The sequence below is a fragment of the Sarcophilus harrisii genome, chromosome 6, assembly GCF_902635505.1.
Source record: "Sarcophilus harrisii chromosome 6, mSarHar1.11, whole genome shotgun sequence".
In the NCBI taxonomy this organism is placed as follows: domain Eukaryota; kingdom Metazoa; phylum Chordata; class Mammalia; order Dasyuromorphia; family Dasyuridae; genus Sarcophilus; species Sarcophilus harrisii.
In genome coordinates, this window is record NC_045431.1 from 40256627 (window position 1) to 40282339 (window position 25713).

Here is a 25713-nt window from a genome sequence, read left to right on the forward strand (position 1 = left end):
GTGGCGCGCTGGAGGCGGCGGCGGCGGCGCGGGCGGGCGGACTGCGCCGCGTTGCCTCCTGTGCTGGAATGTGCGGATCGGGCGGCCGCGCGGCGCAGCAGCCTCGATCACTGCCCCGGACTCTGGGACTCTGACGGCCCCGCTGCCCCCGCGGGCCCCGCGCTAGGTCCCCGAGGAGGCGGGAGCTGCCGGGGAAGCCTTCGCTGCCCGAGAACCACCTGCAGCCGGGCTCCCCGGGGCCTGCTGGGTCTCCGCGGCCTCGGCCCCAACTTTACTCGTCGGAAACTGTTTTCCCCCCGCCAACAATCGCTCAAAGTCGCGTCCACAAAGAGGAGGAGGCGGCGGCGGAGGAGGAAGCCGTGCACGTGCTGCCCCCCTTCTCGGAGCCCGGTAAGTACGCCCCTTCCCCCCACGGCCCGGGCCCGGCCGGAAGGAACCGCGCTGAGGAGGGGGACAGAGCTCAGGTAGGCTGGCCGCGGCGTGGGGGAAGCGGCGGCGGCGGCGGCGGCGGCGGCGGCAGCAGCAGAGGCGCTGTCCAGGGCTGATCTGCGGCTCGGGCTGCATTGGCCGGGCGGGGGGGAGGCCGAGCAGCGGGCTCGGGTTACACCCCCGCGGCGGGCGGGGGAAGGGAGCGGGCCGCCGGGGCCTCGCCTCGGCCAGGTGACCCGGTCGGCGGGGCGCACCTGGCCCCCTCGAGGGCGCCGCCGCCGCTCCGGCGGCCGACCCCCGAGCCCACTTCCTGCCGCTGTCCGCTGGGGACCCCGTGGCCCCGCACCCTCGTAGGCCCGGCCCCCAGCGGCGCGCGGCCTCCCGCTCCCCACCCCGCCCCCTCCCCGGGCCCGGCCCGAGCCGCTCCCCGGCCGGAAGGCGCTGTTGCCTCGGAGCGGACGGGCGCCGGCCCATGAGGCTGGACAGCGATCCGGGCTGCGCCGCTGCCCTCCCGCCCCAGCCGTCCCCCGCAGCACCCCCACGCGAGCTTCGCCCCCCCTCCCCCCATCCCCAGAGCCTGAGCCCGGCCGTAAGGGGGGCGGGGGACTCAACTTCAGAAACTTCCGGAGGGAGAGGCGGCGGGCGGGCGGGCCCGGGCCGGCGTGGGTGGGGGTGCCGCCGGACCCCCGGGGGAGGGGGGCGGCCTCTCCCGCTAGCGCCCAGGCCGGAGTTGGGCCGCTCCTCGCCTCCGAGGGAAGCAGGAGAATTGTGGGGGCGCCCGAGTCCGGAAAGTGCTGGTAAAGCCGACCCCCCCCCCAACTTCCCCATCTCCGGGGGCGCGGGGGCGAGGACGAGGAAGTGCGGGCCCCGGGGCTGGGGCGGCCGGCGGGGCCGAGGCGGGGCTGGGGCGGTCGGGGGTGCCGAGGCGGGGCCGGGGGCGCCGAGGCCGGAGCCGCTTTGTGTCGGGTATTTGGAGAAAATGGCCGAATGCCTGTTCGCGGCAGGAATGCAGCCGTGGAGGCAGCGGAATGTCTGCAGTCCCCCGTGCTCGTGCGGGCCCGTGGGAGCCCCCGCCCTGAAGGCCGGGCCCGGGCTGGGGGCGCAGGGGGGCGCGGGGGCCGGCCGGGCCGCGCCGCCCTGTGCTGGCATTCTCCTGGAAACTTCGCCCAGGCCGGGGGCGCCGGGCCGTGCTGGCTTTGTTCGGGCCTGGCCGGGCAGCGGTTACGGGGGCGCTGGGCCACGGGCTCCCGAACGGGGCTCCCCGGCCCCCTTTGTTTTCTCCCTTGGTGGGGGGGCAGCCTGACCCCCGGGGGGTCAACCGGTCTAGAAGGGCCCCGGGCCACCATGGCTTCCAGGCCCCGGGGCCGGCGGGCCGCAGGCAAGCACCAAGTTGCTGCTGCCGCCCCTCCCGGGGGCACTTCCACGCTTGTTTTTTCATCCATGAGGGGCCTGGCCAATCAATATCCCATTCCTTTGCTAGGAATTGGGGGCATTCGCTTTTTTTTTTTTTTTTTTTTAAACCAATGGAACCCTTTAGAAATTAAAACAAACTCGATGGTCCTTTTCACAATAGGTTAGTCATCTGGAATTAGGGATTGAGTTCCTATGAAATTCAATTAAGTTGACCAATTATCGCGGTCTCCCCCTTTGCAGACTTGTCTGTGTATATATAATGAATGCACAGCGTGGCTTTCAGAGGCCTCCGAGCTGTAGGATTCAAGAGACCAGTAAAATGTGGAGGGGAGGGGAGAGCTCTGCAAAGTTATGGAAATGTCTTTCCATGAAGTGCTGCCACAGATGGAAAAAAAAAAAAACGGAACTGAAGAGGAATTGTCACTTGTTAACTTTTTGCACCTGAAATTCAGAAGGGCTAGAGTGGAGAAACCAAGGAAGGAATATAAATCAAATAAATACATATTGCACTTATTTGAAACTTTGTTGGTAACATTATTGAAATTGACATTTATTTTTGAGAAAATCAAGCCATTTTGTTTGGGATGTAGTACCCTCCCACAAATGTGATTTAAAGTATTTTTAAACAGCATTTAAAATTACTTCCAGTTCTCTTGATTTTAATACTTGATTTTATTGGTCTGATGCATTTCCTTTGACTAGACTTCTTATGAGTTGCTATTGCCAAAAAGTCGTTCTAGATAGGAGTCTTTTAATGATCATCTTTGAATTTGTCTAAATTAGTTAATCCTCTGCCTCTAGAAAGCTTTCAACTTGTGTTGTGAGGCTGCATTTTGCTCGTGTAGTCTTTCAAAACTCAAGGTCATGCCTGCTGTTCAATGGTGGCCTTGGATTCAGATTCTCAGGAACAAGAGCTCTTAAAACTCAATTTAAAAGAAAATAAAAAGTGTTGAGTAATGTATTTGAAAAACTACTTGAATTCAAATTTCTGGAAAAGGCAAGATAAAATTTTCTTAGGCTCTAAAAGTTTTAAAGCTAAAGTAGGTTATTTCAGCTTTAGATCTTAAAATTCTGTCTTCTTACCTGTTTGATTTTATTTGTTTTGGTCTTTGCTTACAGAGCTGCTGTTATGGCCACTCAGGTGCTAGGTCAGACTGGAGGCAACGGGCTTTTCACTGGGAATGCCAACATCGTCATGGCATTGCCTAACGACATGTACGACTTACATGACCTCTCCAAAGCTGAGCTGGCAGCACCTCAGCTGATTATGTTGGCCAACGTGGCCTTGACTGGGGAAGTGAATGGCGGTTGCTGTGACTACATGGTTGGAGAAGAAAGACAAATGGCAGAGTTGACCACAGTGGGAGACAACAACTTCTCAGACAGTGATGGGGAGGGTCTCGAAGGGGCTCCTGGAATAGAAAGTGAGTCAAATAGACCTGAAAACATGGAATTGGGGTCTTTGGAAATCATTGTTGTTGACCCTCAAACTGTGTATGAATCATCTGTTCCAGAGACTTTTAGTTCGGAAAAAGATCCTCCCTCAGAGACTCCCTATCAGCCAGAGACCCCTGAGGACAAATGCAAGAGCTTGAAGAGCAAGCCTTTCCGCTGCAAACCTTGCCAGTATGAAGCTGAGTCGGAAGAAGAATTTGTACATCATATCAGAGTCCACAGTGCCAACAAATTTTTTGCAGAGGAAAATGCAGAGAAACAAGCACAGCAAGCGCAGACCAAGGAGTCGGAGCCTTCTGTTGCTGAAGAAGCTGATTTTTCCAAGGGGCCTATCCGATGTGACCGGTGCGGCTACAACACCAACCGATACGATCACTACTTAGCTCACTTGAAGCACCACAATAAAGCCGGAGAGAATGAGCGGGTGTACAAGTGCATGCTGTGCACCTATACCACCGTAAGCGAGTATCACTGGAAGAAACACTTGCGAAATCATTTTCCTAAGAAAGTGTATACCTGCTCGCAGTGCTCCTACTTTTCAGACAGGAAAAATAATTACATTCAACATATTCGAACACATACCGGTAAGTTTTTTGGTTTTTGTCCATTTTGTGGGTTGTGTTTCCTTTATGGGAGCCTGTTGTCCAGACCTGCTTTTGCCCCAACCTGCTCTGTTGAACCTTAGGCATGGGTCTTGATCTTTATGTGCTCATCTGGGAAGAGAAGAGGCTGATCTGGATAGACGACTTTAAAATCTTTTAGAACTAGTGCTGTTTGCACCAGCAAACTTTAGATTGTAAAGCAAAACCTCATTTATCAAGACTAATTGGAAAAAGTAGTCTACATTAAAGGACTTATTAAAAATTTTATTTTACTTTCCAGTGTATGCAATAATAGAAACTGAATGCTAATAATCTTTTTGCATTCTGTGGATTTAATTAAATGGAATTTTACCTGTGATGCTTAATGTTTATTTTCCTCTAGAAAGGACATTCCTTTCCTTTAGTGTAAACCACCCCCCTTTTTAGATGGTACAGCTGTCAAAAGAAAAGCCCCTCATATTATTACATCAGCTTAGGAAAGACAGAATTTGCCTGGTGAGTTGGGAAATTTAACCTGATTAATTCTCATTTTACAACTCATGAAATCTCAAAAGGCAAGACTTCTCTATTCATGAATATTATAGTCTTCCACAATTTGCTCATTCCTTCCCCAAAAAAATTTATTTGGGAATAAAAGAGATCTGTTAGGCCTTTTTATCGTTAAAAATTGATTTAACTTTATAAATGGTTGGCACTTTAGTTGTAGTAAAGTTTTTGCATGTCTTATATTTTTATACATGGTATAAAAATGCTTATATATCAATATCAATACCAATCAGTTATCAATAATTAAGGGCAATATGGAGACAATAAATATTCTAATATATTGTTATTTAGGTGGAAAACTTTATTACCATTAGGTACCTTCTACTAGTAGTTTTCCCAGAAGAATGCCAGAGCTAAAGTACAAAATATGAAGCTGTGTTGGCACACCTGTTTAGAGATTTCCATTTGTCTATCACAGTTAGTAATATTAGTTGCGTTGTGTTAAAACGAAGTCTCTCACAGTAAAATACAGGATTTAAAAGCCATAGTAGATGGGCCACCTATTTAAAACAGTATTTGATAACTAATACTACATCAGTGCTTATCTAACTGGCCCTTTCTAAGTGTTTTCCTTACAACCACCTGGAGGTGGGACAGTTAACACTGTTCTGCTTGAATGAACAAGAGTAGAGAGAGAGCTAAGAGGCTCAAACCCCTGAAGAAGACTAAGGAGAGGATGGGATTCCTGATAGTTGTGGTAGACCTCCCCGCTCCTTAGCCAAACCTTCGGATTCCAGTCTGTTAGCCCTGTGGGACAGGGAAGAGGTCTGAATGATCCTGCCTGAGAAGGGCTGTGACTGGCAGAGGAACTCTATGTGTTCAGTGGTACAAGTGTGCGAATGGAAATCCCTCTTCTGGAAGAGAACTTCCATGTTCTCTCCGTGCTTGTAGTTTCTGGCACACAGCACACTGGTAAAGGGGTTCCTCTGAGCTACACTGGGCTTGCTCACTCTTCAGTACAAGAAAATCAATTGGATTGGTTCTTGAATTATGTAGTGAGTGAAGTGTGCCCTGTATTTTGTGATGAATGATCTATCTGTGGGCATTTTATCCATTTTTGTGGCTTATTGGCTAGTGGAATCATGAGCCACTTCTGCCAACCAGGATACTCCTGGGCAATCTTTCCCGTCTCCTGGCCATTATGTTCTTCCTAGCAGGCAGATTAATTTTAGCGATAGCCTAAGAAAAAGATTAGTCTAATAAACAGGAGTCAGTGCATTTCAAAATTTTTTAGATTCTCTTATTTTAGTCTTTACAATTCCTTCCATTCGTTAGCATAAGTACATTTTTAAAAGAATTCATCAAAATGAGCTAACTTTAATACAGTGTTTTCTCTGTGCCAGACACTGTGTGTAGTGCTTTTCAGTTGTTTCATTTGATCCCAAAATAACCCTGGGAGGTAAGTGCTGTGTGGCTTATTGCCATTTTACAGATGAGAAAACTGAGGCAAAGACAGGTTGGAGGACTTGGCTAAGATCCCTGCAGTTAGTTAATGTTTGGGGTCATATTTAAACTTTTTTTTTTTTTTTTTTTCTGATTCCAGGCCCCAGTGGCCTGTCTACTTCATACAATGAAGTTTGTCCAGGTGACAGTTTCAATTAAAAAGCAATTTTTCTAAATAAGGATTCTGAGTAGTGCTGAGATTGTTAGTGCTGTGATTAATTCAGGTTGGAAGTGGGGAGAATTGATCAACCCATGTTTTTTTAACGATGGTCATAAAATTTCCATATTACCTGAATCCATAGTGGAATCTTCATTAAACTTTCACTAGGTCATAGCCCAAACTTAGTAGGTGTGTGTTTCTTTCCGGTTCAGAATTTGCAGCCCCGTAACAGGTTTCAGTATTTGGTTGAATTTCTTAGACATGTGGACTGCTTATTTGACAAACTAACCTTAATTAAAATAAGATCTTCCTGATCTTATATTTTCTAACTCAATATGTTTTTTTAGTTTCTTGAAAAAAAACTGTACTTGGCTTCTGGAGAAAGGAGGATTGAGAAGCAGAACATATGGAGAAATGTGGGAAGAGAGGGAAAAGGCATACAAATATCCTAACAAGTTTTTTCCTTTTTTGTTTTTTTAGATAAATGTCATTGAGAATTTTAATTCACTAATGTTTTGGAAGATTTATAAAGATAAAACATCTTTATTTGGGGTGTGGAATGTTTATGTAGGTTTTAACTGTTTTCTTAAGTTGAGGGGGAAGGATATAATTTTAAAAGGCATCATTAAGAAAAATGAGGGGCAAGAAGGATTGGAAGGGCCTGCCAACAAGTACATTGATAGTTTTGGAAACTTGATGGATGAATAGCTAGAGAAGTAGATCTTACCCATTCGTGATATTATATTCCAATTTTTTAAGCAGTGCATTTCATTGAAAGATTTTAAGCAATAGATTGGTTCAAAGGATTATAGCAGATGTAACTAATAACTCATTATATAATATTCTTGATTTGTTTCATTCATTAAACATTAAATTCCTTCATGGGAGGCAAAGAAATGGGAGAGAGATCAGTAAGGAAGGATCATCCATTTAGAGCTGGAAAGACCCCAGAAGTTAGTTAGTCTGCCCCGCTTCCTCACCCTCTCTACAGAGGTCACTGAGGCTCGTGGAAGTAAAGGGACTGACCACACCTCCAAAGTGGGATATGATCATGTCCTCAGACTCTCAGCCACTGCTTCTCCATGTGCCATGGTATTTTTAAGGGCAAAAGTGCCCTTACAGTCTACTAATACCCAGTTAGGAGGTAAAAGAAAAACTGTAATACTATTTTTTTCCTGTGAATTGTCAACAGCAGGACAGAAATGATTCTCCTTTTGGAGAAGGCTTTATTGAATAGGTAATGTTCATTTCTGCTGTGCATGAGAAGTTAAGATTGTTGGTGGTAGGATTTAATATTATGTAGAGTAAGAATTAATGAGTACTAGTCTACTTTGTTTAGCAGTCTTAGTATTTTTTCTGTTTTTTTAAATCTATTTTGATTCCATTTTATCCCATTAGAAGTTTTAATAGACTTTTTTTTTTAACTGTTACATAGAATTCATTTGAGGTTGTTATAATTGATAGCTTTGGAATGGGACTGCTATGTAGTTAAAAAAAAGTCAGCTATCAAAACCATTTACATTTTTGATAACTGAGATTAAAAGTCATTTCATATGTTTTTGATTTATACTATTATGCCTCATTTATGTTTTTAGTATTGAGGATTAACTGTTGAACTCTGAAAGTCAGTGGAGTTTAAATATGTCAGGATATTGGTTCTACTATGGTGATCCTTGGAGATTCTTTTTATTTTTAGAGTTTTAAAACATTTTTAAGTACCTCTTATCTCCTCATTGATAATTTCTAAATTGTTTGATGTGGAAAGACTGTAATTTAATCAATTCTTAGAATTGGAAAATGGCAAAATAACTTACCCAGGTTCTTTCCAGCAATTTGTCCATCTTCCTTCAAACTGCTTGTTTAGTCTATTCCTTTTGTTTTATTGTTTTGTTATTTACATGTAAGTTTGAAGGTAACATAGTTTTGATGGTATATTATTACTTCATGATTTGGAGGAAAAGTCACCCATATCTCTCTTTTCTCCTTCCCCCCAGTTTTGTACAAGTTCACATGTTCTCTCTAAGATGAAATTTTCCATCATGGGAGAATGTTTCTAGTTGAAAATCAGTTTAATGCTACCCCTGAAGTCTAGTTGACATTGTCAGTGTCTTCACTCCTTTTGGTGACAGAAGGCTTCATCCATCCACAAGTGTTTCCCCTAATAAAATCTGCCATTTTCTTAAAATGTCTCCAGACCCAAGTTATGGTAAACAGAGGCCTTTATTAATAGGACCATCCATTCCTAGCTTTTATGCATTAATTTCCAGTCCATTCTCCCAACTTTTTTTTTCTGTTCTCACATGCATTTTATTCTCTTCTCCCTCCACTTTTCAGAGGACAAAATTATAACTTGAATTTGTATTTTGAGATTTACAAAGCAGTACCACTTAAAGTAGACTCATTCTTAATCTCATTTTTTTAACCAGATGGAGAACTTTGAGGCCTAGTGAGGTTAATTAACTTGCCTACAGTCACATTGCTTCTAAGTGTAGGAGTTGAAATGTCTCCAAGTCTAAGAGAATAATAGAGCTTTCCATTATATCAGATCACCTTTCTGATTGCTTTCACCTGTGATTTCATTCGTTAAGGGAAACTCCCTGGTGTGAAACTACGTAATTCTTAACCACCTTGTCTCTACTCAGAGGCCTGGAATATTGAGAGTCAATAGCCCGTTGTGGTCACGCAGCTCAGGGTTTCCAGAGGCAGGACATGAGTTCACTCACATCACACCAACTCTCTGCCGTTGATGGCAGATTTGTGACTAATATACATGGATTTGAAGAGAGTTTCCTTTTTTATTTGTGTCTCCCAGCACAGTTGTGCTCAGCAAGTGCTTGGGGGGGGAGGGGGTGGGGTGGGGGGGGGCTGGGGAAAGGGGGCAGGATCTGGTGAAAGTGGAGAGGAAGTCAGGGGTTGCCCTTGGCCCTGTATTCACTGCAAGGCATTCTGGGGGAAGAAACTGAGGCACGAAGAGATTGGGCGGCTTGTTCAGGGTTACAGGGCTGGCAAGCGGGCGAACGAGTCGGGCTTTCTGGCTGCAGGTGGCGGGAAGTGCCAGGGCCACTGCAGACTTAGCCTGGGTGGGAAGATGGGCCCAGATTAGAGCTTCTGGAAATCTCCAGGCCCCTTTTGGCTGTGTCTCCTGCTCCCCCCTACTGTCAGTGACAGCTGAGGGTTTGGGGGCATCCCACAGAACTTCTCTGACTGAGGAGGAGCTGTAGTCTTCTGGGGTCACAAGCACAGAGGCAGAACTGGCACTGGGGCTTTTCCTCCAGGCTTGCCCTCCGAGTCATCTCGAGAGGAGCTATAGACATGAACTTGAGATTTTTATTAGTATTATCCATAAAGTGCTTGTGAATACTAATCCATCTCATAAAGTTGTTCAGTCTGCTGTGGCTCATGAAGCTTGGCAGCCCACTTCAGAGACGTGTCCCAAAAGTCTTAGTGCAGCGTTCAGCTTCAAGAACAAAGCTCCGGTTTTGGCATGCCCAGCGCTTACTCTTGTTTGAGCCTTCCAGTAACCCTTTGGGGAAGACTGTACAAGTGTTAATACTGCCATATGATGGGGATAGTGGGAAGAAACTTAAGTTCTTAAAGGTCACAGACAATAAGTAGAAATTGAGCCTACATTCTCTAACTCTCCTAAGTCCTGTGTTTACTAATTTAAGCTTTTGTAAAAGCACTCTCCTCACAATAAGTCTGTGATAGGTAGTAAAAAAATTTGCCTGAACAATTGTTGTTTGTATATATATTATCATAGGTGTAGGCCTGTCAAAATCAGATTTTTAAAGAATTATATATTTTTTTAAAGTTCCACAGTTGTTCCAGACTATTTAATTCATGATACTCTGTATTTTCAACTAGCTAAAATATTATTGTTATTAGATACTTAAAAGTACATGGAGGGCTGAAGAACATTTTTTTTTTAAGTGTTTTATTTTTCAAAATACATGGAGAGAACTTTCAACATTCACCCCTACAAAATCTTGCGTTCCAAATTTTTCCCCCTTTCTTAGACAGCAAGTAAACATAGACAATTTTTCCAAATATATTTCCACATTATCACACCGTATTAAAAAAAAAAATCAGATCAAAAGGGGGGAAAATAATTTTTTTTTTTAAAGCGAATAAGCAGCAACAGTTAAAAAAGGGAAAATACTATGCTGTGATCCACATCCAGTTTCCACAATCCTCTTTCTGGATGTATATGGCTCTTTTTATCCTAAGTCTAGTGGAATTGGTGTGAATTACCTCATGTTGAAAGGAGCCATGTCTGTCAGAATTGATCATTGTATAATCTTGCTGTTGCTGTGTACAATGTTCTCCTAGTTCTGTTCGTTTCACTCAGCATCAGTTCATGTAAGTCATTCTAGGCTTTTCTGAAATCAACTTGCTGATCATTTCTTACAGGATAATGTTCCATTACATTCATATTTGGCCATTTCCCAATTGATGGGCATCCACTCAGTTATTGGAGAGCATTTTGAAGGATCGTTTTTATCATGTTCAACTTTAAAATTTGTTGTGAATTCAAAAATTTATGCAGATGTTGAACTGAATCAAGGAAGATTCTGATAATCCTTAGTTGCATACTAGTCACACCATTATATCAATTATATTTTGCCTGGGCTTAGATAGTGATAAGAATTATATGTATTTTGTCAGTAAGTAATAGATCTGCTATGTATTTTGCTTTATTGACATTTAAATATATGATTGATTTGTTTGCAGGTGAACGCCCATATCAGTGTGCTATGTGTCCCTATTCCAGCTCGCAGAAGACACATTTAACTAGACATATGCGTACTCATTCAGGTTGGTACTTTTGTCATGGTTGGTAAACATCTTTTAGAGGACAAACTATTTTACAGCTATTTCTTCAACTTTTATTAAAAATATATTTTGAAATATGTTAAAATAATGACTTATCTGATAAAAGGCTTATGTTTAGGTAAGTGTTCAGTACTAGCTATAATTACTGAAGCAGCTTCTTAGTGATGGAATTGATGTTTTTATATCATAATTAAACTAATCTGTGGCTCCACCTAATGGACGCTAGTGAAGTTTTCCACTTTAATTCAATGGATGTTTAGTAACTTAAAGACTTTTGTGAGTAGGAAAATATATTGTGAGTACTTCATTAGTGATGGGATCCTTCCACCACTGAAAATTGTAACTCCTCTAATTTAGCAAAGTCTTCAAGAGTTGAGTGTCTGTTACAATATTAGCAACCTATTATGTATGAGCCTCCCCAAATTTAATTAGGCCATAAACTTAATCTCCCTATAATTGAGTCATTTCCAGATTAGTTGGAATTCTCTTAGAATGTAAGAAGGAATCTTGCTTCTGCTGTGTGCTATATTTTGGAATTGTTTTTTTATGCTTTTAGTACATGCAGAATTTTGGTGTTGTGAGGACTAACTATTATCTTAATTTTTCTGATGCTTTTAAAAATATTTCTCACAATACCTGTACCTTGCTTGGTAAATCTTCCTAGCAACAGAGAAAAAAGGGGGGGGGGGGGAAATACAGGCTCTGAGTTTGGTCATTATTAAGCAATTCAGCATTCATTTTTTATTTTTTAATGTTCTTGTAGTTGTTAATATTGGTTTTTATGGTTCTGCTTTGTATCAGTTCAAATAAGTCTTCTATACTTTTGTGAATTCCTCATTTGTCTTTTCTTGAGACAGTAATATTCCTTTGCATTTATGTGCCTCAAGTTGTTAAGCACTACCTTATCATTAAGCATTCACTTTGTTTTCAGCTCTCTGTTGTCGCAAAAAGTGTAATGCTCTCCAGATTTGGGGAAGCTTTCTGTTCTTGACCATCTCAGGATAAATGCCGTGTTGGATCTCTGGATCAAAGGTTTTGGACATTTTTAGCAACTCTTTCCACCTAATTCCAAAAATTTCCCAGAAAAGTTGGAGTAATTCATGGCTTTACTAACAGCATATCAGTGTGCCAGCCTCCTTTTTCCAGGACTTAGATTTTTGCCTTTGTCATTCTAGACAATTGATGCATGTGAGATGAAGCCTTGTTTTGATTTGGAGTACTCTTGCAAAATTAGTGATTCGGGAGCTTCACATTTGTTAGTAGTTCTGAAATCTTTTAAGAGCTCTCTGTTTCTATCCTTGGACTTGCTCCTTCCTTGTAAACTCTTGGGTCTTGAATATTCATGCTAACACTTTAGCCCAGCATAAAGGAAGGGGTGCGTTGGGGGGGGGGGTTTCTTGTTGGGTGCTCTCTGAAATAGGTAGTTAACTGTGCTGACCCCCTGGGAGTCCTCAAGAAAGGGCTCTTCTCAATTTTACATGCTCCCAAACTTGACTGGGGATGATCAGACCTTGGCATACCAATTTCTAATAAATAAGACCTAAAAACAAAAAGTTTCATAAAATAACATATTTGGTGTGCTAAATATTACAGGGGTGGAAGGTAATGATATCTTAGGTCTCCTTCCAGCACAAAATTGGATGGTCCCATTTATTTGAGGATAACTTTTGCGTGAATCTTTGATAAGAATGCCTGTTGATAATTTACAATGGGAACACTAGGGTAACATGCTGACAAGTACTGGTCATTTGGAAGGTGTGCTCCTTCCTGATGAACAAGTCTATTCAGCAGACCAAATTTAGATGAGAATGTTGTTTGGTGAACAAAGAATTAGAAAAAAGGGCTTAGGTGTTGGTATGAAAGGATAGTTACATTGAATATAGCTTGTAGGGCTGACAGGGACATAATCTGCCTTGTATGTTCTACTTTGGGGATAGATCATTCTACCTGTGTAAACTGGACAGCTCTTGAAACTATCACACCAGGATCCTCAGGCAGCTCCAGTGACACTGGAAAGCTTTTACAGCCCAGATCGATGCAGAATTCCAACTCTTCTATTCTTTATGACATTATTTTCTCCTCCCTGCCCTGCTAAGATTCTGGGTTATATTTATGGTGGTTTTCTATTAACAGATAAAGGGAACCTCATCATTATAAGATGTTTCCACATGAAAGCATAAAGTCATAACTAATCACATTTGTTACATGTTTATTCTTGTTTTGGTTAGAGATTTAAATGTTAACCTTATCCCTAGAATTTAGGGTGTGTGTTATCTTTGGGGGGGGGAGGGAGGGATTGCTGTATAGTCCTTAAAATTTTTTTAAGGAATTAGGGCCATTTGAAAATAATAAAAATGATTAAAACTTGATCAGCTCCAGATTTTGTAAATTATTTCATAAATTTTGTGTGTGTGTATGTGTGTGTGTAAAGATATTGCAAAGCCATTTTAAGGTTCAAGTTTTGCAATGGCATGTAGCAGCATAGACATTTTAGTGTTACACCCTTCATGAACATTATTTGTCCAGGCAAACTTATGTGTATTGCAGAAAAAACAAACAAACCATAAACTATAAGCTACTTAAAGATTTTTGCCTTTATCATTTTAATATGGCTTTGCCCCTATAATATCAGTTAGAATTTATACTTATTTGTACCACTCTCCCAGTTTCTAAAATGTTATCACTTAGGAACCATTAAAGTTTTTGGCATTCTGACTTTTTAGAAAAATATATTTGAGTTGTGATTTATATTAATCAAAATTTTCTAGTAATTGGTTATTTTAAGAACCATTTACAAATATTTTTGACTGTTTTAGATTTAAAAATCTAAAACCATTTTACTTTTCCATGTCTTAACCAAAATGTATTTATACTTAGCAAAATGTACTTTTTGTTGGTGATTCAGAATTTTTATTGTCAACATTTTAAAAATATATTTGTGGTATTTTTTGTTTAACATCAACTGTATTTTCAGGGTGTCTTCTCTGTTTAAAGGTTAGAACTTCATCCTCTTAACACTAGTCCTAGTCTAAGCTACTTTCAGAGAGAATTGGTAACTTCTGGCTGCTACCATCCCCGACACTTCCTTCAGGGAGCCCTCCATTCTTGCTAGTTTTGGAAGCATCTATATCTATTGTCACTTTTTGTGTACTTCTGGGGTGAAAGAAGTCATTTCACATATTTTTTCCTTGAATATCTTGACAAATTATCTTTGGGTACAGAGCTAAAGTTTTTGATGCAGCAGGTTTGTGGTGATGAGGTGTATAAAGTCATCTTGACAGGGCTTTTTTGGTTCTCATTAGTCTTCTTGGGCTAGAAGGCTTATAGATATTGTTTACTTTTTTCTCATAATTCCACATTATTTCCAGAATAGCTGGACCAATTCAGAGCCCATTGTGCCTTTCTTTTCCATATTGTCTCCAATATTGGCTCTTCCCATCTTCTGTCATTTTTGAGAGTTTCTCAAAAAAATGGCTAAAACATGTTTCATGTGGTGATTTAATATACATAAAAAGTACCATAAGGGGTATTATTGAGGGTGCCTTATAAGTGGAAAAGCAAAATGGGCTAATCACATGGTATGAGAAAACAAAAGCAGATGGATGGATTCAGATCTCCATAAAACATAAAAAGACCAAAGCAAAGGCCTGTTACCTTTCAGTTAGGTCCTGTGTATTATTTATGAGGAAACATGAGCAAGAAATGCCCAAGATGGAAAGGCATGGATGGGCTCCTACAAATTGTCCTCAGGTGGGTCCCTGCTCTTCAAGTAGGAGCTTTTGCTGAGAACTTTCATCTTGTAATTTCTACAGTGTGGGACTTGAATAAGCCTGTTTTTAATGAAGAATCATTTTATTGGATGAGAAACTTAGAAATTCTTTTGTTAAAACTTATCTCACAATCAAAAAAAAAATTTTTTTTTTTGGCTGAGGCAATTGGGGTTAAGTGACTTGCCCAGGGTCACACAGCTAGGACATTTTTAAGAGTCTTGAGGGTAGATTTGAACTCAGGTCCTCCTATCTTCAAGGCTGGTGCTCTATCCACTGTGTCACTTGGCTGCCCTAGCTTGTCTTAATCTTGAGAGAATTTGAATACTCCTTATCCAGGTCCATCTGTTCCTTCTCACCTCTGCTGCTTTCTTTTATTCCTTTCTCTTTCCCCCTTTGAGGCTGAATGTGTTCTTGGGGATTTGCTAGCTTGTGTGTTTCCTTTTTAGTCTCAGAATTGAGCATCTTGACAGATGCCTGCTAGTTCCTTTCATTCCTTCTCTTGTCTTAGACTTTTGGACCCAGGCCTCTGGTCTGCAGTATAGGGTCTTGATTAAAGAGTTGCCTGGGGCATGGGGAAGGTCAGTGTCTTGGCCAGGTCCACTCAAGAACCTGGATGTTTCTTGACTCCAGAGCTGGCAGTTTGCCTCCTGAAAATTTAGCTTCATGAGAGTTAAACTTGTTCAGTGTAGGACTCTATATTTATGTGAACTAAAAGTAACTTTATTCCAGACTATTGATTTTTTGGAATCCTGACTCTCTTGTCCCATGTAAGCTTAGTTTTGTATAGTGCCTAGTATATAGTAGGCATCTAATAAATGTTTTGGTTGACATTGTGTCTATTAAAATCTGATAAGTATGTCTTCACCAAGAAAGTTGTTGAGCAGAAAGCTAGATGTTCCTCTAGTTTGACATTGTTCCAGTTAGTAATCCTTGGGTAGTTGTTCAGTCCTGCATCTGTGTAACCATACAATCTTTCCCACATTTTCCTACTTTGTCTAAAATAGTCTCATCATTTCTACTAATTAAATGTTTCATAGACTTGAGAGAGCCATGATTGATTTCATCCATTTTGTTACTTCTTTCTGCCACTGGCTAGTGTCAGAACCTGTCTAAGAGGTAAATGGATTTTGTGGGTTACTGTAGCAAAGAACTAACATAGAGACCTGTCCATGGGCACCTAGCTCAGTCCTCATCTAATAGATATGTTGTCTTTTTCTATAAGCATAGTTTTCAAGAATACCCAGTAGCTTATCAGAGGAAGGACATAATGAGAATACCCTCCCAGGTTATCGCAATAATTAACATGTTAAAAAGAAAAGAAATGAGGGCAGTTTGCTATGAAACTTGAAACTAATTTGAGTTTCTTTTTTCCATTTTTGAATTTTGTTAGCTGTCAAGCTTGTCTGTAGTTTCTGGACTTTGACCTTTTTTTTTTTTTGCTTTAATTATTGACTTCATTTGTGGGGAAGAAAATGAAAAAATGAACAATCATCAAAAGAAAAAACAAATTTGTTAATAATCCTTGGACAGAAGATATGATCATATTGTTATTATACCTGTCGGTTTGTCAGAATAAATTTAAAAGTTGTAAAACTTAGTTCTTGTGATGTTATAGAGAAACAAGTTACCACCATTGCTAATAGTTGTAGACTTACATGAATACACTTAGACAGTAAATGTTACTAAGATCAGATCTATTTCTATGAGTAAAGGAAAAAACGGGGAAAGGAATGGGAATGAATAAAAATATATCCCCATAGTGACTTAGATGTGACCCTTTGGGAATGACCTATGAAAGGAGTGTTTCTGTGTACTTTGAATAGGCATCCTTTATTGGTTTTGAACAAAAATATGCTTACTCAAAATGTATTGTCTTTTGAAAGGGCATTTTTAGTTAATAATATTGCATATGTTTCCAGATGTGTTTGAAACTATATTATATTGTGTTAATTTACTTTTATTACATAGGATATGTTCGCTTAAACTGCTTTTTATGCTTTGATGGGGGTTTTGTGTATTTAATATTAAGCCATATAGTATGTTTTGAGAATATTTTAAAGAAGCATTTACCATTATATATGCATGTGCTTGCTTTATTTGCTAGAATTTGAGTATTTTAATAATTAAGTATCTTACCATTACTCATTATGGAATTGTTGTCTTAATGTAAGGCATTTTAATGTCTTGGATAATTTTGAGACTTCCCTTTTACTTTAATATAGATTAAAAATACTTTAAAGTTTTGAACAACTTTAATTTTTTTTTTGAGACTGTGTGAATATTCTGTTTGATCAATTGTTAATTTCCATTTTTCTACAATGCATTCCAAAGGACCAGTTGGGTATGGATACCATTTGGTAATATTACTATAGAGTGATCTAGCTGGGTATGTACTCTGATAGAATGTGTGTTATTCTATTGCTCCTTTTAATTTTTTTTTTGTACTTTTTTCAATGTATTTGTGATTGTATTTTTTTCCTAGCTTATTCTTTTATGTGCCATATTTACTTGTGTTTTCCCTTGAAATACTCTTACTTTCAAAGTATCTTCTCATCTTGTGATGAACTTGCCAAAAAGAAATCCTTTTAAGTAAGATTCTCTTCAGTTCATTAAATGTTGACCAAATACACCTCTTGCATGTGGCTGAGATTAGGAAGTCTGCCCTAGATGCATACATATAGAGCTATATGAGATTTCAGAGGTCTTCTACAGCTAGTTTAAACCATTCATCTTGCCAAGTGTGAAATTGAAGTCATATATAGGTAATAAAATCAGAAGAACAATTTGAGTTCAGGACTTCTGATTCCAGAATCAGTGTTTTTCATCATCTAGCAGAGGAATAAAATGCAACTAAAATATACAGTGTATTTGCACATGAAGATCATTGTAAAGTGCAAAGCAAAATGTTTTACAAGTTTCAAAGAAGAAAAGTTTCACAAAGTGATACTCGAGTTGGAGTTAAAAGAAGGGGTACAAATTTAGCAGGTTTGATGTTGTTTAGTTGTTTTTCAGTCATATTGAACCCTTCATAGCCCTGTTTGTGTTCTCTTGATAAAAATACCAGAGTGGTTTGCCATTTCCTTCTCCAGTTCATTTTAACAAGGAGTAAACTGAGGCAAACGGTGAAATGACTGCCCAGGATCACACAGGTCTGAGGCCAGATTTATACTGAGGAAAATGACTCCAAGCCTGGCATTCTGTCCACTATACCACCTAGCAGGTTTGATCAGGAAGACGACATTCTAAGGCATCTAAGATTTAGGATGGGGAGATTGGGGGATTCAGTATTTTAAAAGAATTGTTGAATGTCAGGCAGAGAAATGGGACTTGCTCAGAAAACATTAAGGAGTCCTTGTTGATGATTGAACAAGATCATTGACTTGATTGTGAAGATTAAAATAGCTGCAATTTGAATAATTAATTGAAACAGGGAGAAATTGGAGGACAGAACTAATAGGAGGTTGTAGCAGTAAGCCAGAGCCTCTGGATGTGTTGGGTATAAAGCTTTTTAAGTGAATGAGATGGTTGAAGTAGAGAATGTAGAGAAAAGTAGGAAGAGACAAACTAATCACCAGAATAGTGTAAGACAGACCAGGAAAATGTCCTGGGGATGAGTATGAAAACAGAGAAGTTAAATTTAGCGATTCCTTGTCAAGAGAAGGGAAGAAGTGAAAACGGGGTGCTGAGAACATTTGGAGCATGAAAGGAGAAATTGCCTATGAGATGGCCTTAATTTCAGTGAAATGAAAGTGTTGGTGAGGACATGGTGGAGAATTTTACATAAATGATTTAAATCAAAAGTCCCCCAATTTTTCCTTCTTTAAAATGAACGAGCCAAAATCAGTTCCTAAGTTCCCTTTCTTGAAATGATAGTCTTAGGATTCTTGAGTGAGGTGAACAGAGTTCTGAACTTTCACTGTGGTGAACGTAATACAGAGTTTGTGCCAGCATAGACATTGGATTAATTTAAAGGAATATCTAGTTGTTTGCCATTGGCTAGGAAATGAAGAGAGTGAGTTATCCCTTTCCTCTTCTCTCCTTTCCTTCCTGTCCATCACTCTCAAAGTCCTCATGGTTTTATGCTAAGTGGCAGGGATATAGGAAAAACAAAAATAATGTTCTTTTTTTCTATAGCTTTTTATTTTTTCAAATATATACAAATATAGTCCTCATCATTCATCCCTGCACAAAACCCTGTGCTCTAAATTTTTTCCCTCTTCTCTCCCCCTTCTCATATACAACAAGCAGTTCAGTATAGGTTAAGTATGTACAGTTCTTTGAAAAACATTTCCATATTTGCCACGCTACACGAGAAAAATCAAATCAAAGGGTAAAAGAAAAAAAGACACAAGAAAAAATAAGTAAATGAACAGCAGCAACTAGATGAAAATAGTATGCTTTGGTCCACATTCAGTTTTCACACTTCGGTCTCTAGATAAGGATGGTCGGTCTTTCTATCCTAAGTTTATTGGAAGTGCCTTGAATCATCTCACTCTTGAGAAGAACCATGTCTATTACAGTTGATCATTACATAATCTTGTTACTGTATACAATGTTCTCCTGGTTCGTTCTGCTCCCTTCACTCAGCAGCAGTTAATGAAAGTCTCTCCCCGCTTTTCTGAAATCAACCTGCTTATTGTTTCTTATAGAATGATAACATTCCCATTACATTTATATACTGTAACCCGCCCAGCTCTTCCCCAACTAATGACATCCAGTCAATTTCTGGTTCTTTGCCACTATAAAAACAGCAGAAATAATTTCTTGACTTCAAGAAACTTATATGCTAGTGGAGGAGGCAAATATGAACATGGCTAGGAACATTCTAAATAGAGCTAGAGTGAATGAAAGGTAATTTCAGAGGATAAGGCTGGGGGTACCAGAAAGACCTCCTCCTGCTATATATTACTCTACAACTATTAGGAAAGCTCATTTTAAAGGTGGATGAGATTCTCAAACTTAAAAGTTGCTGGAAATGGTAGCAGAAATGGATAACAATAAGTCCTTTTACAATCAAAATTTTGGCAAAGAAGCGGCGAAACTATACTAGTAAATATGGCAACTAAAAGATGCATGGGTCAATATTTTACTTTGTGCATATTTGCTTAAGTTTGGGTACATTGTTTGCATCCATTCCCTCTACATTTGTTCCAATTAATTTTGAATTCATTTTGCTTAAAACTTATTTTCTTCCCACTTCTCTTATTTGTCTACAGGAGAGAAACCATTTAAGTGTGATCAGTGCAGTTATGTGGCCTCTAATCAGCATGAAGTTACCCGCCATGCCAGGCAGGTTCACAATGGGCCGAAGCCACTGACTTGCCCTCACTGTGACTACAAAACGGCCGACCGGAGTAACTTCAAAAAGCACGTAGAACTCCATGTGAATCCGCGGCAGTTCCTTTGCCCTGTTTGTGATTATGCTGCTTCCAAGAAGTGTAACCTGCAGTATCATATCAAGTCCAGGCATTCCGACTGTTGTGATATTGCGATGGATGTTTCCAAAGTGAAACTCAAAAAATCCAAAAAGAGTGAGGCAGAGAATTGTGCTTCTGATAGCGTGGCCAGCGAAAAAACTGAAAAAGAGCCAACAAAAACAAAGGGAGAGGCGGTAGAAAAGATGAGTGAAAAGAGTGTAAAAGTTGAGAAAAAAGAAAAAGAAAATGCCTCAAAAGAGAAAAAGCCAGGCGCCTTAGGCCAAGTGACCACCCGAAATCGAAAGTTGGCAACAGAGTCAAAGGAGGTAGATGTCAAAGCTGGGAAAGGTTCAGAAAAACCATGTAAAAACAAAAAAATGAAAAGGAAGGCGGAAAGTGAAGCAGCTCCTTTAAGTAATAATCCAGTGAATGATACAGAACCTGTGGTAAAAAAGAAGAAGAAAGAGGGCAAATCTAGAAAGAGCCAGGAAGCTGGCAAAGACGAAGTCCGCGCTGAAGAGCATAAGAGACAGAAAGCTTGCCTAAAGAAAAACAAAAAGAAGAAAGCTTTGAAAGGTAAACACGGTAAAAAACCTGCCAAGTCCGGGCAGGCAAAGCCAATTCTGCATGAACTGGCCCCTGAAAAATCTCCTCCTTCCCCTCCCCCTCCTCTTCCTTTCTCTCCAGAGGATCCAAGGGAGAAGTCTGACAGCTCTGGAGAAGAGCCCCCAAAAGAGGAGGTCCTTGTGAAAGATGCCTTAGTGCCTGTTAAGAACCCGATAACCGACGAAGGCCCGGGCTCTCAGGAGCACCTGGCAGTGCTTGAGCCCGCAGCAGCGCCTATCCCTGCCATTGCAGCACCTGCTGAAAGTGTGGCAAGCGCAGAAAGGAAAGACCAAGAAATGCTCCCGGAGCAGCGGGAAGAAGACAAAGAAACTGCTCTTGAGAGAGCGCCAGATGAAGTCCCAAGGAGGGGTTCATGTGGTTGTAGTCCATCATCTTGGGAACCAGGGGACAGTCTTCCTGAGAAAGAACATCAGACTGACACCGTGTGTGAAATGGAAACTGAACCGAGTCCAAGCCCAGTACAGCATCTGGCTGATAAAGACTTGACAGCTGAAGAGCCGCCTTCGCTGCCAGAACCGCCCCTGCCAGAACCCCCACTGCTGGCAGAGCCCACGCCGCCCGCTCCTCCAGCAGCAGCAGAACGGGCCGAGCCGGCCTCCCAGCCCGTGCCGGTGCCCTCCTCAGTGCCCGCTGCCGCCAGCGAGTCTCAGGAAATCGATGAAGATGAGGGCATCCACAGTCATGATGGCAGTGACCTGAGTGACAACATGTCAGAGGGCAGTGATGACTCTGGGTTGAATGGTGCTCGATCCGTGCAGGAAGAAACCAGTAGGAAAGCTTCCCAGGAGGAAGTCTCCACAGCAGTTGAAGCAGCCAACTTTGTCTGCATTTTCTGTGATAGGTCTTTTAGAAAGGAAGGAGAATATAGCAAACACCTTAATCGACATTTAGTCAATGTCTACTACCTTGAGGAAGCAACTAAGGAGTTAGAATGACTCGGCTCCCTCTGACCAAGCCTACAATTCTTGTATGAAAGATCTCTGATGAATAATTCTTGTAGTAGACAGTTCTTTTTTAATTTTGGAGTAGTGTCTAATGATTTAAGGTAGATACTTTTTCCTCACCATCCTTTTACAATAGTTTGTTAATCTCTTGCATACACTAGTAAATCCAAGGAATCGGATTTCTCATTTCTACTAAACAAGTGCTAGTGGAAAACTATTAGCCTTTGCATAAATTATTTTTAAAATGAGATTTAGAAAACAAAATATACACAAATGTTCTATTGATCATACAGTTAGCAGTAGTCAGTGTTTTTCCCGTTTCTAGTCTCTAGTTTTATCTAAAATACATTTTATTTTTTGGTTCCTTGTTTAGTTATGCATAAATCAGCATATTGGTAGCAAATTACTCAGTGGTTTTCTTTGAGGAATCTGATCTCTTTCAGAAAATTAGCACTTTTAACAAAAAGAAAAAAAAAAGCCACAGTGTGTGGTTAAAGAAATGAACAGTCATAACTTTTAAAATGTTTTTTGTTTCTCCCTCTAATGGACAGTGAATTTTGTCCACATTTATTAGTCTTTTCTGATTTTTGATTAAAATTTCTGATATGTGTCAATCTTCATCAATATTATAACATTGGTTTATAATTGTGGGAAGTAAAGGGGAGTGCTATTTTTTATTTTTGGTGGTGCTTTAATGGCTTAAAATGTTGCACATTGTGTTTTTGATTTTTTTTTTTCCCTTTTTTACCTATGCAGTGTAATCTTTTAGAAATAGCATTTTTTGCTGTACAGGAACACTTTATATATATGTGTGTGTGTGTGTATGTGTATGTATGTGTGTGTGTATATATATATATGTGTGTATATATATGCATGTTTATTTTGATTCATTTTAAAAGAACTTTCAGGTTTGTTGCTTACCACAGAGCAGGCGTTTTTCTGTTCATTTCCTTTGCAGCAGTTTGTTGTCTTTTTCATGGAAAGTCATTTGAGTTTGCTAAAATAAGCATTATTTATGTGTATGTATGCTAATGTGTAGTTTGTGAGCAGATGAAGTAAATGCAGATTCAATCCATTGTATTTTGATTTTCACATCTAATGCATATTAGAATCCATGTTTCATGTTAATTTATTTTAAAGTGGCTATAGTAAATTGGCACTCTTTGGTTTTGATTTCATAATCATTATGCATTTTGGCTGTATAATGTATATATATATATATATGATGAATTTGTGAGTCAAATCTCACATAGTAAAAAAATCAGTAGATTTTTTTTTTCCTGAGTCCGTTTTGGTACTGCTGCTTCTCAAACTGCATAGTATAAATTGGACTTTTCATGTAAACATTATTTTCATAAATGGCTGTTGTCCATGAAGTCACCAATCCAAATAAATACCATATGCTGGTAAGTAGCAAACCTGAGGTTAGGAAAGAAAGGAGGGGAATTGCCTCTTCCTTTTTCATTCAAGTTATACAGAGCCATGGAATCCTCCAAGATTTCACCTGGGATAAAAAAAAAAGACATTTACAGATGTTTGTAGACCAGCCCCAACTTCTCCCCATGAAGAAAGGGAACAGGACAGCCAATAAAGTTAACTCTGAAGTGCCATCCAGATTTTCTTATATATGTATATATACACACACACACTGTCAGAATACATTTGGCTAGCTCCCATGGTGTGTGCATTCTGGGTCGCCTTTGCAGCAGCCCGAGGCTATTTTAAAAAAAATCAACTCACATTCAAAGTGGGCAGTTAGCACTAAAAGGGAAATCTCTTCAGGGCAGTGTCTTCTTTAGTGGTCCTTTTCCCCTAGGTTCTTTGGCCAGCTGCTGAAAACTACAGATAAAAAATTTGCTCTTAAAAGTTTTTTTTGATCTGAAAAGTTTTCATAGCAAATATATGAAATTTGAACACAATGGGACAAAAAAATCTGAAGAATCCCAATAGTGCATTTCTGGAAAGTCACTTTAATGTTTAGGTTCTCTTCTTTAAACATGAGACCTGATCATGGAAAATGAGTTCTGGTTTTTATATCGACCATATTCCCAAATGTGCAGCAGTACAACTTGAATGAATGGGAAAGCTAGGGTAGAAGGGAGGGAATTGGGGGGAGGGGGAGGTATGGACATGGATGTGGGGGGGATGCTTCTTTTGGCAGAGATCTGGAGATGATGTTCAAGGGTATGGAACTTGGTATTGGGAGGCCAAAGATTTAAGGAAGCAGAAAAATCTCATGGCAGGAGTAAGTTGTGTGATGTAGCATGTGTTCAGTGTGCATGAATGGGTATGATTAAATGGTGTTGAATACTAGGCTCTGACAATCATTGTCAACATAAGATCAAGTTGCAACTATATTTATGTTAAAAAATTTTTTTAATAATGATACTAGTTATGTCTTCCTTTAAAAACACCTAGTTTTAATATTCATGGGTACATTTTATTGGGTTTTCTTTTATAGTATATGAATATGAAAATTGCTATCTTTTGGTAAATGTTTAGCAGAGACTTTTATAGAAATCTCAGTTCTGCAAAGAGGTTTTATTAGGTCCCTTCAAATCTCTTAAGCAAGAAAATTTGCCATCTCTATAGATGCTGAAGAGCTTTAGTAATATTCTAATCCAGTTTTAAGACTAGTCTAAAAACCTTAAAAGTTAAATGTAACAAATTAACAAATAACTTGATCATTAAATTGATCAAGACCTATGTTGCTGCAAGATAACTTTTTGTTTTACTGGGAAGTAGGTGGAACTTTAAGGCCTTTTCCCCAGCAAGCAAGGACTTTGTGACAGTCAGGCCTATATTAGGTACTGTCCTTTATTGCTATGTATTTTTGCTTATTGATTTAAAGTAAATCAATAATTCCAAATATAAATTTCCAATAAATAGAAATTTTATTTGGAATGTTAAGTATTTGCATGAAAATGTCTCATCTTTCAGTTTTTTATTTGGATAGAACTGAAGCTAGAATTTTTGGCAATATATTAAGAGAAAGTAACAAGACCTAACATCCTATTCATATGTGTAAGTTGATGCTTCTGTATTATTGGTAACTACCGAAATACTATAGTGTGTGAACCTAATTAACTTATGCTATTGGTCTTCTAAAATATGTATTTCCTTTACACTTTAGACTTCTGTGTACCACATCGTTTCCTCTTTTCAGTATTTCCAGTGTATTTCTTATTTCTCTTTTTGGTTTCCAGTCATAGGTGCTTATTTTTCTTGAGGCTTGTTGATGATGCCTCTTGTAGATAGAAATCTGCTCTTGTCTTTCATGCTTGGCCCATTTCTGGAGCCATTTCTGTTTGAACTATGTTGGGGGAGGGAAGGATGTATTGATTGACAGAGGTTTGTAACCTTAAACAGAAGCAACCCCCTCCTCTCCCCCAGCATATTTTCCTGTGTGTTTTGAATGAGGAATTTGAAACTTGTTAGTGTAGTTCTCAATTCTGGACTGAGGCTCAAAGGCTGAAGTTTTTGGTTTTTTTATATAAATTGCAAAACGGTGAAAACTGACAGCCAATGTGTTGTCACCTTGCTGACCTCAGCAGAATAACTGAGCTTATAGTGTTACTCATATTCAAGGAACTCCTTGAATATTGGTTTGTGTAGATCCACAATCTACATGCAATATTAACTGAATCCAGATAGCTAATGCAGTTGTTTCATGTGTACATATGCTTTGTTTTTGTAAGACTACACTAGTTATTGAACTTTTGTAAGCTGGCACTGAAACATTTTTTATAATGTTTTGTTGCACCATGTTTGAAGCTTTTACAGTGCAATAAATGTATTATTTTCTGAAGGTAAACCAAAGGTAAATTTCTCATGGTTCTTGCTGCTTGCTATAGCAGCACTTGAGGATCTTTTATACATTTGTAATAGATGAAAAATAAACCAGATTGCAAATCCTGTTTTGTTTTTGTTTTTTTTTGTTTTTTTTAACCTAAACCATGTACAAGTCTTTGGTCCAAATTGTAGTGTAAAGTTAAACTAAATTGCATTATTAACCCATATGAGTGTATTTCCCTAAGCATAGTTATGTTGAAATAAACTTTATTAAAAAGTGTA

General features: G+C 39.9%; 1 protein-coding gene across 4 annotated transcripts; it reads left to right on the forward strand.

Annotated features, from left to right (window-relative positions):
• On the forward strand, positions 1-25713 carry REST (RE1 silencing transcription factor). Of its 4 annotated transcripts, XM_031943770.1 has the most exons (5): positions 1-390; positions 2962-3266; positions 3357-3881; positions 10780-10863; positions 19868-25713. In XM_031943770.1, the coding sequence occupies exons 2-5, from the start codon at positions 2972-2974 to the stop codon at positions 21628-21630; spliced, it is 2667 nt and encodes an 888-aa protein (XP_031799630.1). In that variant the 5' UTR covers positions 1-390; positions 2962-2971; the 3' UTR covers positions 21631-25713. The 4 variants fall into 4 exon arrangements, with proteins under 4 accessions (XP_031799630.1, XP_031799627.1, XP_031799629.1 ...); XM_031943767.1 differs by having other exon boundaries at positions 2962-3881; XM_031943769.1 differs by lacking the exon at positions 1-390 and adding an exon at positions 425-464 and having other exon boundaries at positions 2962-3881.